Below are 14,186 nucleotides of genomic sequence, written 5' to 3'. Positions count from 1 at the left end.
CAAAGCATTATTTCATCTGGATGACATTAATATGGTAATATAAGGCATTTTTTTAATAACAGATGACTTGTCATTGGACTAAAATTGCCTTTCCCTGTTACAAACTGTTAATTAAGTATGAGTAATTGCGGTAATTACTCATACAGTTCGTTTAATACTCTGTAATGACAACTCACCCCGTTCCAGGCAGCAGGGCAGATTTCAGCTGCTGGAAATCATCTGATGGGTCAAACCATGTTTGGAGCCCTCGACTACAGAGGGCACGTCCGTCTCTTTACGTTGACTAAACCCGCCAGAGGCCTTTAAAATAAATAAAATGTGTTATCTCACCCTTTGAAAACGTCGCAGGTGGATTATTTGATCTGGTGTTTGGCGAATAAGTTAGTTTATTCCCTCGCGAAACAGTTGGTATCGTCCACTTGGCCGGCATGCGGTTTTTCGCAGGGATCGTCGACGTCAAGTTAGCAAGGGCGACAACGAGGCTGTAACCGGAAATGGAGCTACCATGCCTTCAAAATAAAACGGAATGGAGAAAAACCTGCCTGTGATACCTGAAACTGAAAACATATTGATCATTTTCTATGAATGATCATGCCAACCCTCGCAGTCATATGCGTTTCAATCGAGATTTTTGCTTCTACTTTGTTATGTTATACCATGTGATGGACTGACATTTCTTGTCTGTGAAAATCAGAAAAATATATTAAAAATGTGTTTCTATGAAACTAAAAAGTGGTAACTGCTTACAGAGTGTAATCTTGACCTTAAAAACAATAGTTTACATACTCAAGTTTCTTTGCTATCCATTTACTTGAAATTTGTGGATGGTTTTCTCAGTTGTCATGGAGATGGTTCTGCCATCTTGGTCACGTGTTGAGAGCTGGAATATTTCCATAAAGAATTTTCTATCCCAACAGCTGTTAGACTCTTTAACACAAACACCACATAAACTGTAATAACTGCTTTTGTCTCTCTGTCAAAATGACTAATTATCTCAACATCACAGCTATCACATATTTGCAGGGTGCAACATTCCTGTGCAATTCATGCTTGTATCCCGTGCACTCTGATTGTCTCCAGGCAACTCCAGGCAATGGCTGGATGAATGGATGGATAAACAGACACAAGATTATAGGGTTTTAAATGTTATTATTTATTATTACTATTACTTTTTTCAGTCAACATGTATATTATTCTATCGTTGTCAAACTTGTTCATTTTTATCGGTAACTCACTGTAAAAAAAAAAAAAGACTTAAGTGCTCTTGTCAAAACATGGCAACTATAGATTCGTTTTATTCTGAAATGTCTTACCGGAAGTAGTACTTCCGGTCCTTCACGACTTGACTGCGGCTCTCAGGACTCACTGACGCTTCGTTTTTCCTTTTTTTTTTATTCCCGCACTGTAGATTTTCGTCTGAACAGCCACCGGACTGGACCGAGTCTCTCCATTCTGTCAGTTTTAACAAGATTTCTTTTATTCTGTTAAAGATTTTAAACATTCCCAGCTGTTTCAAGTCGGACCCTGTTTCAGTCCCACGTTATTTTTTTTTTATTTTTATTTTTATTTTTTTTGTTTCTTGCCTACTTTTTCTCTTCTTCTTCTTCTTCTTCTTCTCCTCCCGGTTGGATTTTTACAAAGGGCGTGTTTGGGGCGATCTGTACCGGGAGTTTCATCTCCTGTACTTGAGCGACTCTGAGGAATGACAGCGACGGGAAAGGGACTGAGATCCGCCTAGAATGGAAACGATGGATTATAAGGAGCTCGGACATCATTTGGAGGAGAAGCTGACACTAACAGACAAATGTGAGTAATCTGTGACACTCAACAGCCTTAGAAAAAAAAAAAAAAAAGAATAAAAAAAATATAGGTCATAAAAAACGTTTACAGGAGAATTAAGGTGACATCAGGAGGTTCTGATTATAAATAGTGTTATTTCCCTTAATCTTTATTTTATTATTTTTTTTATCCCACCAGTCATCATAATGAAAGTGTCTTCTTAAAGCAGCCTTGTTTGTGAAATGCGCCTTTACAGTCAACAGCTGCAGCAGCAATCAGAGAAAAAAAACCCATCCACATTCAAGGTTTAATTATCCTTTCTCTTTTTAAAAACCTGGCAACCTGCTGTGATTCCTCCACCACACCAGTCAGCGGGTTGCCTGACCAGCAGCACAGATCCTGGAAATGCTGCACTGAAGCTGTTGGGCTCCATTACCAAACACGTCAGTGGTGCACAGAGGAGGAGAAAAAAAAAAAAAACATGGCCCACATAGCCAAGCTGTAGACGCACCACACATACAACCATCCTGTAGATACGTGAAGTAAAAAAAAAAAAAAACGTTCTTTATTTTTATCTCCCTCTGCTGTTGTGGGGAGTCGATGTCTTGCTCAAGGGCACTTCAGCCGGCTGATGCAGCGCTCCAAACATCTGCATCTCAGCCTCTTCGTGGCTGCTCCACTAGCTTTAAGTCAGTGAAATCCTGATAGTTATGCACAAATAAGCCGTTTTGTGCGAGTCACACATCCTTTTATGATATATATGAATTACTGTAAACACAATGTAAGATTTTGATGATTTTTTCTGTCATCAGTCAGGGTCTGAGGCTCTGATCTTGCAAGTCATTTCTTAATTTCTGGTCTTATTTTCACTCTGGGTGCACGGTTAATTGAAATATTATCGAAAAATGGCTCTTTTAACTCTAAAGTTAAAAATATGTGACCAAAACAGTGTCGTAATGAAGTGCGGTGGTGCTGCGGGGACGACCTGGCCTACGAATCCTGTTCTCCACATGTGAGAAGACGTGTTTGTTTGATGCACAGACACAAACAGACGTCACATCTTCATGACTTTACTCGTTACGTACAATATTAAAACGATGATGCAAAAAAATGGTAATTCCCACCAATCAGGAACCATATCCGGTAAAATAATCGCAATATGATTGATTTGTTTTTACCATATGTGCAGCCCTGCTCTGAGGATCTGATTTCTTCTCTCTGGATCTTGTTTATGTGATTCAGTTCAGTTAACTGAAGTATTATCAGACAGAAGAAGCTGCTGTCTTTTTTTTTTAAAGGGAGAAATGTTGCCAAAACAGCATCACAGTGAAGTACTACAGGGCTGCAGAGATGCAGTGAACGTCACATCATCACACCTCCTGTGCATCGTCCTCTTCACCGTATCGCCTTAATTTGTGGTGTCTCGAATGCACGACGCCATTGTAAAAAAAACCCCATCATAAATACGACCACGTTATTAAAGCAGAAGGCGTTTCTCCATCACACACACACACACACACACCTCCTCTTGACCTGTGTGCTGGTAGAAGGTGACTTTCTTTTCCCTCCCCCCCTCCCTGTTTCCACTCGATGTGGTGAGCATCGGATGGAGGGAGAAACGTCTGCTGCAGCTTTTTATCACCGCAAAGGCAGGCAGGCCGTCATGGTGCTCGCTCGCTCGCTCGCTGCATGTGTGGGAGTCTGTATGAACACCGGCCGCTGCAAGAAGAAGAGAATAGAAACAGCAGCTTGACGGATGCTGGACCTCTGAGGCCGATACCGACATCGGTGTCTAGATAACGAGCCGTTAATGTTTTACAGCCTTGACCGTTACTGGCACATTTATATCATCGGCTGCTGAATCTTGCTACTTGGATGAACCTCAATCCACCTTCCTGTTTTCTGTTGAACTCTTATGTGTATACGTGAGGTTTATCTGGAAAACAAACTAAGAAAATGTTTAAAATATGATGTTGGTGGACAGGTGAAGACCCCTGCGTTTGTTTAAAGGTAGTATTACGATGTAAAGTAACGTTATTTAGACGTCACGGTCTTCACCGACACGTCATAGTGTTTATAGCTACGCGTAATGTCAGCTAACATTAGCAAGATGCTACCTGGCCAGCTAGCTAACGTGTAACGGTAATGTCAGACCTCCAGTGTTAGCTAAGTTCGCATCCTCCTCATCCATGATAACGTTAAAAAAGATTGGAAAACGGCCGGCGTTTTTTTAAGACAGCTTGAATTAATGTTGGCTGCGACGACTCAGCCTCAATTTTGCGGAAACTTTAACATCGTGAATATATCCTTCTGTTTGCATACTGTGGTACCAAAAAAGGCCCAATAAGCACCGCAGCACCAAGATAAATGGAAGTGGCGTCTCTATATTTCTTATTGTCAAGCAAGAAAAATACAAAATAAGAATATTGTGCCTAAAATATAGGTTAGGAACATCTTTTTTTAAAACACAGAAATGAGAAACTATCTTTATATCATCAGTATCAGATGTGAGAAGGTGGTAGTTACAGATTAATGCTATCACTATTGTGCACCCTTATTTTTATTGTGATGCTTCCTCTGTCTTCATGAAATGCAGTTTTAATCATCAGACTTCAACAATCAACAAGTTCATAAAGTCAAACTCAGCCATCAATCAGCGACCCAAGGTGAAAAAAATCACAGCATGTTTTGGTTGTGGGTTCACAGACAGCTCCGGTATGCGGCAGGGTGATCAACATGTGACGTTACCGGGGGAATGCGAGACGCCGAGAAAGGGGGAAAGAAAAAGGGCCGGGGCGTTAGATAAACAGAAGCATTCTTTCTCTGTGACGCCTTTCTGAGAGATGTGAGGCTCGTTCTTGTTAAAAATAAAGACGGACGGACTGACGGAAGAGAAAATGAAAAAAGCCAAGGAGGGATTGTTTTGTGTTTTTTACAGTCTGGCGGGCCTGCGGCGCTGTCAGAGGGGTCGTAATCCCGTATCAGAGTGATTTAATCATGTCTGAGGGCAGCAGACCTTTGGTTTAGCCCTAATGCACGCAGACCATTTAAACCCCTGACACCCTCCTCCACTCATGCACACAAACACACACTTGACTTTATCTCTCCTGTCACCCCTCACACCAGCTTTAACCAGCCAACCAGCGACGTTACGCCACTCAGTCTGACTGTTTCTTCTCCGCCTGCTGATGTGTCAGAGAGAGTTTTTTTTTTTTCTTCGAGGAAACACAGCGAGCAGCTTCCTCTTTCTTTGCCCTCTCGGCGAGCGCTGGAGTCGAACCAAGCCTCTCCAAGACATGACATGTTCAAAGACTCGACTGTTTTGCGGCTCACAATAGGAGTGGCACCACGCTGGAACAATTCACCTTTTGTGTGACGCCGACAGGGAAAAAAAAAACAACAAAAAAACTCTTTCCGCCGGTTTGTAAAGGGGTTTTAAATTGTACACAGCTCTTCTCCGTTCAAGTCCGATTGCGGAGTTAAACGCTCCTCTGTGGAAGTGATCATGAGACGTGGACTCCCTTTCGTGCCGGCGAGCTTCCCAGTCACGCTGACGTTATGTTCTTGGCAAACATTCAACTTCACAGCCAAGGCTGGAAACGGGAGTTCTGGCCTAGAAAACTTATTCAAACCGGCTTTTGATTTGTCACTATCAGAAGTCTTCCTCCACCCTTAAACTCCGTAAATCTGTCCTACAGAGAGTTACTCTCAATGAATAAAATGTTGATGAGCTGTTTCTTTATCAGCCTTTCCAAAAACCACAAACACTAAGGCAAAAATTCCTCACAATGAATTCAACAGTCTGCTGTAATAAAAGCTACAGGCGTTAGCGTGTCTTGCTAACTAGCTTACTAGCTACCAAATCCAGACATGAGTCCAAGGCCCCAGGAAGAGCATGTTACAACCCCTGCAAAATGACTTGTTTTACTTTAACAATTTGAATTTTCATACTGTTTCCAAAGCTGTAACCAGACTTCAGATGTTACATCCATGAGTGAAACATTTTATACTGCCTTATTTTGTTGGGTTAGGATAGCTAAATAAAAAGCAAATCCACTGAGAGGAGTGTATCATTTGTGGAAGCCTTTCCTGGATGCTAGGCTACAAGCTGTGTCAGAGTTTAAGCTAACTTTAGCAGCTCAGTCTTTCTTTTTGTTGGATTTGAGGACATTGGCCCCAGCCAATGTTAGAGGTTTATGTTTGCTAATCACACTTTTCAGTCAATAACATAATTTAGCGCTTTCTATTGTACCTGCACATTTATTGCAAATACAAACAATTGAGTATGTTTTACCTTTTGTGTGTCGTTGTAGCCGAATTAGCCTAAGTGACGCAGCCAAACACACCCAAGCAGCTTTACATTAGCATGATACTGTTCATGTTCAGTCCTTCAATTGCTTTTTAAAACAATTTTACACCATTATCTGGTCAAAACAAGTCAGCTGGAAACATTTAAGTCAGCCAGAGAACGTGGTTAGGTAGTTAGCTTAATTAGCTAGCTAACTACTGCACAGCTTATATAGCGTGATTGGCTAGCAACAGTTGTCTTTTCTTTTTGCGCAACAAAGTCATTGATCTGGACCTCCAGAAATCAGATCCCCTCTTTTCTCTACCTCTTTCTGAATTGAAGGAGCTATTATTTTAAGATAATTTCAACTGAATTTGAGAGGTAAATGTTGCCTATATCATCAAAAACGCATATGTGTGGCGTGACGATGGGAAGCTTCGGAGGGGGAACAACAGTAAGGAGCTTTTTCTGAGTTGTTGAGTAGTTTTGAATACTGTTTCTGTTCGCTTCTGAAAGCTAAAAGACTGAGCTGCTCTCAGCTGCTTCAGTCAGACGGGGCTCAAGTTCTCACAGCTCTGCCAGCTGAGTCTCGAATGCGGCCTGGGGGGGGCCGAATGCTCGCACATGGTGGGGTCGGAGAGCAGAACGCCTTCGCTGGGATTGCTGGGTGTGGACGGGGATCGGCTGGAATGACTCTGCAAAAAAACTGGATGGGGAGTCGAAGCTTGAGGCGGGTTGTTGTGGTCTGAGTGGATCCTTGAAGAAGAAGAAGGGAGGAGGAGGAGGAGGAGACCAGTGCGCCTCTTCCCCCCCCCACACACACACACACTCCACGTCAGCGATCTCTGCGACCAGATGCTATAAATCAGAGCCGTGACGCCAGCCGCTCGCACAGGATCAGAGAGGAAATGCTCCGTTCTGCAGCGGCGTGAAGAAGAAGAAGGAGGAAAAGGATGAAACTTCCTGAGAGCTTGTGCTCACATTAGTCACGTTTCCCTCTTCGTATCCTGCATTCAGAGAAAAAAAAAAAAAAAAAAACAGAAGTCATGAATAAGGGGACATTGATATTAATAATCCTGTTTGCGGCGTAATCCTGTTAGGTAACGGCGTGAGGCAGAGGGGAGTCATAAAGGGAGCTGTCATATCACATTTTATAGTTTACAGTCGTTGTAGTAACACCTACACATCTGGGACTGTTTCAGAGCTGATGAGGAGGTGCTGACCTCGCTCTGTTTCCGGCCCCGTCGCTTCGATGTGTCTGCAAAAACACTTTCAGATTGCGTCCAGTTTTGTCTGCAGGTGATACACCCCTCTGATCTATTGATTGGAATCAGACGCTTTCAGATACAGCACGCAAGAAAATATGAGGGGACATTGAGCAAGATTTCAGTCCTGATCCAACAGATTTGATTGTTGACGCTGACACACACACACACAGTGCAGTCAGTTCTGAGGTCGGACCTCCAGCTCTAATTACTCTGAGCCGTCACATTAATTCTCTGCTGCGCTGCACTCGACCGTAATATCAATATTTCAGCTGCAGATTCACTTTGATGTACACAGAATAGAGCGTATTGATTGTGTCCTCGGGGCCTTTCTCCAGCTCGCCAAGAGGCAAACATCCTGCAGCTCGCTCAGATTTGACTTCCTCGGGCGTTGCCTGTCTATTAAAGATTAATTGATCGATATTAATTCAGTTGAATTCATCATAAGTGTTAAACAGGAGCTTCTTCAGAGGCGACCACAGATTAAAGTCTTCCGTTGAAAGATATAAAAACGTCTCATCTCATTTCAGGAAACTCCCCCACAAAAGAGTGAGGTTCTCTTTGAATTCCTTGTTTTGGTTCCTGTCCTGTACTTGTCCATCCATTACCCATACTGCCTTGCTCCTTGGTACTGGATGTTTTTGTTGATGTCTTCCTTGGACCCCAGGGGAATCACTAACAGATGCGTCCCCCCCTCCTCGTCCTCCTGCTTTGATGTGTGTGTGCACACAATCGCACACAGACGTCACTCAGCACACAGCGTCTCGGTCACGGGACCCTCGGGATCTAATATTAGAGCGCATATGACGGACAGACCGCAGCCGCATTTCATCTTGAAGACGGGACAACAAAACATATAATGCATATACATATAATAAAATGTGCGTCACGTATGATCTGGACTTAAAGCAGGTCCAGCGTCAGGTGGTGCGTCGGGTGTTCTCTGCTCTCCAGACGGCTATTTTTGAATCAGTAAAAAATGCGGCGTCTCCTGCTGCACCGGTCGATTGATCACCTCTGCAGTCTGCCGTGATGACGTCACTCTGCCTCTTCCCTCACACACACACACACACACACACACACACACACACACACACACACACACACACACACACACACACGAGCAATGGCGACTCTGCTGGAAGCTCATTGTGCCCTTTTATGCTCCGAAATCATGCTTGAAAAGCTTTTTTCTTCAGGATGAAAGATGAAGGCCAGGCTGCAGTTTTTGGCTGTGGCCCGGTCAGGTTTAGCTTCTCGTCTGGGGGGCTTTGTGTTGACGCTACACACCTTCCTGGTTGCCAGATTTGATGGTTTTTTTGATTGAACGTCTGATGTTTTCTGCAAAACACCGCAGAGTTCATGCTGTAGTGAAAACAGAACTGAAACCTTCATGTAATTTATCAAATGAAGAAATGGATCAATCTGCTGCACATTTAATGTTTCATGCTTTGCCTCATGAACGAGAAAGGTCAAGACGTCAATACTGGATTTGAAAAATGCATTAAAAATGAAAACTATTCCCCAAAACATGAAGACTAAAGACTATACGGTAACTCAGGGTATTTACAAATAGCAGTGGCGTCTCTAAGTTGCAATGTGTGTTTATAATAAATGCCATAAGACTTAAATTTCTGGCTTAGCAGCGTTGCTGTAGCTTCCCCAGTAAACAAACCGCTCTCTTCAGCTGTTGCTTCTCCTGCTGGGTTAAACTTGGGCTAAAGAGAGCAGACAGGCTTCATGTTGGAAGGAGAAGGTATAACGGTATCAAATCAGTGTCATATTAGCGCAATGACATTTTTGATAAATAACCATCAGTAATGTGGATGTAATGACTAATTGGGTAACTCAGAAAATTACGTCACTTTCACAGAAGGCAACACTTGTGTCATATCAGGACATAACGACATCCAAAAGCCAGGATACAATAACAATATGATATTAATAAACTGTTCAGTCCTTCATAGACATTCAGCAGAATCTTGTGAAGGTAATTCATTTCTCCTGCTTCATGTGCTGCTGTGTGCAGGCTGATCCTCGCAGCACTGAAATCAGACCTCAGCTCAGATTAAACTTGGTCCGTCATCGCACCTCTGCCGCTGCCAGGTCAACGTGAGTCAGCCAGACGCAGTTATGCCCTACTTTACAAGTCCAAAACAAGAGTGTGGCAGGGCAGCTGAGGTTTGTGTTGGAGGTCTCCATCACAAAATGACACCAAGGTCTTCGTTAGAGTCGCGTATCAGCCGAAGCTGTCGTGGGAAGAGGAGCGCACTCGGTGTTCTTGGCCAGGTTGCTCTTGAAAAATAGTTAAATAAAGGAAAAGAGAAGACTGTAATTTAGTGTAAGTGGTCAGTTTCTGAGGGAGTCTGGTGGTCTGAGGTTAAGAGAGAAATAAACAAGCTGCGGAGAGACTCATTGTTACTTTGGATCACAGTTTGCATTTCTTTTCTGTCTTTTGTTTCACAAGTCTCCGTGTTATGTAACTGTTTGTTTCTTTGACATTATCTCCACTTTTCTTTAGACATGTCTGTTTCGGTGGTGCTGAGATGATGCCTAAGTTTCAGCAATAATTTAAAACAATGTCAATACTTTATAATGCCTTTATAATATAGAGAAAGTCCAAAAATCACAAACGTTACATATAAACCCATATCATGTATTTCTGCTTCCAAACAACCAAAACTTGGATCGATCCGGACACAAGATGCTGGTTTTTAACACTGAACACCAGCACGAAGGAGCACTTTCTCGTTTCTCTCAACCCACTTCTTGTCTCTGAATTCGGGGCAGGAACAGGAAAGGCTACTCAAAGTATTTTAAAGAAGTACTACTGAGAGTGTACGCGTCTGAAGATAAAAGCTAAAACAGATTCGGTCAGGATGACGAGCGGCAGGCAACAGGATGTTACTCCGCTCACAAACAGGAGAGATCTCAAGAGGAGCTTTTAACCACAAAGAAGTGGGTTACCCAGTCACACAGACATAAAACAGAGCCAGGCATGAATCATATATGGATCATCTATTATTCACTTTTTCCTCTTTCCTCTCTCCATCGGCTCGGCGTTGATACTGAGAAATTGAGGTCAAAGGTGAGGCGGCGAGAACAGAGGGAAGAGTTTTGAAACCGTTTTTTAAAATGGAAGGTGCCGAGAAAAGACGGAGAGAAAAATAGCTCAGGCGGTGTTTTGTTGTGACTGAAGCTGTAGTCATGGAGTTTCACTTCCTCGGCCGTGACATCATCATGAAGTCATCTCCATGATAGAGCAACGGCGAGCGAAGCCACATGATGTAAATAAACACAGGTTACCACAGGGCAGTAACAGTGAGGTGGTAGCTCTGCGTTCACGGTCTTTAACGCGCTCTGCAAGGCTGCGCGGAACAAGCTTGATCTGCTGATGTGGACAAAACAGAAGTATGGCGACCGCTTTAAGGAATAAAAGATAAATTTAGCAACAAAGAACGAAAGCTGGCATCCGCTGTGTGGTCAGATTTGTCATCTTGTTCATTCTTTGGGCAGATGTGTTCCTGGTTTGATCCAGATGTTGTTCGTTTTAGAGGATTCTATCAAAGCTGCATTGATTAATATATTTTATATATTACATCACAGTTCAAATGACCTTTTCCAGCCTTTACTCATGGAGATAATGCTAGATGTATTTTATTTTCTAAGGTTTCTGCAACCACTCAAACACAATGGTGGCAAAACTAATCATATAAAATCACATAAAATATGTGAATTAAATTATTCCATCAATTTCTTTATAATAGATTGTCTTTTGGGGTATAATTATTTTTCAATCATCTGTCTTTAATTCCATCATGTTGTTTTTTTCTCAATAACAAGTTTTATGTCAAATTTGATTTCATAATCTGACTTTTCACGACAGCCTTGTTGTCACCCCCCTCTCACCGTTCAGCCAATCACACATCACTTCCTCTTTTAAGCTAGCAAGTTTAGCTGCCAAATTTAGCCAGGTAACCGGTAACTAGCTTGAGCAACAATGCTAATGTTGTTTGTAAATAAAAACGATACACAGACCTGTTAGCTAAACTTTGTAGCTTCTAAGCCGTCGCTTAGTAATGCTGCTCTTGCTTACGCTGATTTATCTGTGTTAATCTACTCTAAAGTTAGCTGTAACTGTTAGCATGTCCCGCTAACTAGCCTAGCGCTGAGAGTTGCTTCTGAACACAAAGGGCCGCAACATTAGCATATCACGTAGTTTAGCTTAGATCTATTCAAACTAAATATTATTTTTCTTTTTAAATGCCTTATTTTGCTATATTCGATTGCACGTTATGTCAGATTTTATTTCATGATATTAGTTGTCATGACGATGATCTCTCTTAAGCTAGCAAGTTCAGCAACTCCTGCTACATTTAGCCAACATGCAGCTGATCAAATCTGCTTTTCAGATGATGAAATCCTCATCTATCAGCCAGATAACCCTTTTTACAGCATTCTCAGTTTAAACAAGTCATCTGAGAATATTAAGAAATCAGCTGAAGTTCTTCAACCAGCTCCCTCGTAGCGCAAGATGACTAAGCACTGAGCGGAAATCTTGACGTGACGTGGCCTAGTGAACAATCATCTCTTCACTTTTAGACAAACCTGCACATTCAGCGATCCAAAGAGAACAGCTGACACGCGCAGTCATCCTGAGGGTACGCGGTCTGTAATTGAATCCCAGAGGTTTCTCTTCCCTCGCCATCACAGAGAAGCCACATTTCTTCTCCTGTGACGGTGATTAGTAGCCGTTGCGTGTTGTTGTTGTTGTTGCTCGTTGCTGAGACCTGGAGCTCATCACAAACACAGCTGCTGGTCCGCTGACCTCTCGCAGCGTGACGGTGGAATCTGAGGGGGATTCAGAGGTTCGTGCAGCAGTTGTTTGCATGAGGCCTGAAGTTTTTTTGCTGCCATGAGAAGCGGTGGTTGGTTGACATTTGGTTTGTGGGCTCTTATTGTATCGTGCACGCTTGAATTTGGACTCAGTGACCTTTTTTTATTTACCCTGCGCTCTTGTTTTTTGTCATGAGATGCAGCTGAAGTGGACCGTCAGTTTAGTACCACTGACAACCAATCAGACTGTTTATTTGTCCTTCAGTTGAAGCGTAATTGGTGAAAAACGTGAATATTTACCAAGTGATTTCATTTTGTGAACATTTCCCCCTCACTCACTGGTTTTATCTGTCCGGACATCCAAACTAGAGGCCTGTGTTCTGCCTGTTTTTTTCTCCCCCAGGAATGTTCTTCCTCTGCTTTTCCCTGGGGCGTGGAGACTTCTTGCCCGAGAGCATTTCCGTTTTCTTTTTTCTATCCCTGCAGGAAGAGGTTGTGGAGGCGTCCATCAAGGACACGTGTGCTCTCTGACCTCGTGTAAGCAGATGGACGGCCGGCTGTAAACTTATCAAAATCTCTTATTTTTGGTTGGGAAATCGCAAATTCCTGGAGTCACTTAATCTTGAGCAGAGTCAATAAAACGTCACGGGTATTTTAATCTCTCCTCTTTTTGGACAGTTTTCAGTCCTTCTGTTCCTCGGCACATGCGGGCCATGCAGGCAGAGAAGGTACAGAAGACACCCGTCCGCTGTATAAACATGTGCACGGGCGATGTGGATGCCAGGGATTCCTGAGGTTGGCCTGACCCAGATCCAACATGTCCCACTCATCACAAAGACACACACACACACACACACACACACACTGTAGTTCACATAGTGGTGCTCGCATGCACATACCTCCGAACAATAAAGGCTGACCTGCTTCACACAGCATGCTCTGCTCCCCTCCACCTTTAGAGAGAGACAGAGTTTAATAAATAAACATATTCTGAGGTAGAAGTATGAAATGTACTGTTCTGTTACAGCAAAGGACTTCCAGAATATACATGTATATTACCACCAGTGGATGAGGAAGAGTTTGATGCCATTTGATTACTGATGAAGTTAATATTGTATTGTATAATATTATAGGTTATAATGTTCAGCTTACCCTCGTTGATACACTGTAAGGTCGACTGAATAATTTACAAAAGGTTCCCGACAACTTGGATACTGATGATGCAGACATGTTCTACACCTTCATACTTAAAACAATACTGGTGTTAGTGCACGGGGCAAGTGTCCAGTTTCAGATCGAAGCAGTTGTCATTTTTCACGCCCAGCGTCGTGTTTTGTGAACAGGTCATTAGCGATCTTGAGTCAGCAGAAAGTGACGGCGCCATAGATGCCATAGACCAACGAGGTCCTGGAGTGCTTGGCTCTTAAAGGGAATGATGGATGACAGACTGATTTTGGTTTAATTCACGTTACACCCAGAACACACCCTCGACTAATGAAGAGTGTAAATACAACTGCTTTGTGCCGTGCGCCTACCGAGCAGAAGCAAGACGGACACGCCCTCAACGCACTCGACCATTAGATCATTCAAACAGCGTCCATATAAAGAAATCCTGTGTCGTAGAAGTGCGTGGTGTGTCTTACATATTTCACTTTGTACTTTGATATATTTTGCTTTCACAGCTGTTTCCACATTGTTCACACCGCTGTTTTTTCTGTGAGTTCATCCCCAACCCACATGCTTCCACACATGCTCCCAGGAGCCTCTCATTCTGGGAAATGCAGTGTACTCAAACTGAAAGTATAAGCATCCGTAAACCCCCCACAGCTGTCTGAGGGAAAAACATTGTGAGAGTATCTCAGGGTTAACAGATACTTTTCCTGACCATCTCTGGTGATTTTCAGCTGTGGTCGAGGTTTAATGTGGCTAAATTTGGCTCCCAGTCTGGCAGGTTACCAACTCTGATTGGACGTCCGTCTCTGTTTTATTCTATTATTGGTTAACACAGTTTTCATGCC

At 42.9% G+C, this 14,186-nt stretch overlaps 1 protein-coding gene and 1 long non-coding RNA gene across 7 annotated transcripts in view; one reads left to right on the top strand and one right to left on the bottom strand.

Annotated features, from left to right (window-relative positions):
• The first annotated feature begins 1,365 nt into the window (after window positions 1–1,365).
• LOC119016487 (MAP7 domain-containing protein 1-like) overlaps window positions 1,366–14,186 on the top strand; it is a 41,962-nt gene continuing 29,141 nt past the window's right edge. For 2 of the 6 annotated variants that reach the window (XM_037092320.1, XM_037092319.1), the window contains exon 1: window positions 1,366–1,806. In XM_037092320.1, coding sequence (XP_036948215.1) covers window positions 1,740–1,806 — 67 coding nt within the window. In that variant the 5' untranslated portion in view covers window positions 1,366–1,739. The remainder of the gene's footprint in view (window positions 1,807–14,186) is intronic. The other 4 variants (XM_037092324.1, XM_037092325.1, XM_037092321.1 and 1 more) reach the window with 3 other exon arrangements.
• LOC119016491 lies at window positions 5,199–12,316 on the bottom strand. The gene is made up of 2 exons (XR_005074172.1): window positions 11,941–12,316; window positions 5,199–7,074 (listed from the first exon to the last, which is right to left on the bottom strand). It is a non-coding gene; the product is annotated as an uncharacterized LOC119016491 (long non-coding RNA).

Source organism: Acanthopagrus latus, chromosome 3 (assembly GCF_904848185.1).
Source record: "Acanthopagrus latus isolate v.2019 chromosome 3, fAcaLat1.1, whole genome shotgun sequence".
Classification (NCBI taxonomy): Eukaryota; Metazoa; Chordata; class Actinopteri; order Spariformes; family Sparidae; genus Acanthopagrus; species Acanthopagrus latus.
The sequence above is the reverse complement of the archived record's forward strand: the minus strand, read 5'-3'. Positions and strand labels throughout refer to the sequence as shown.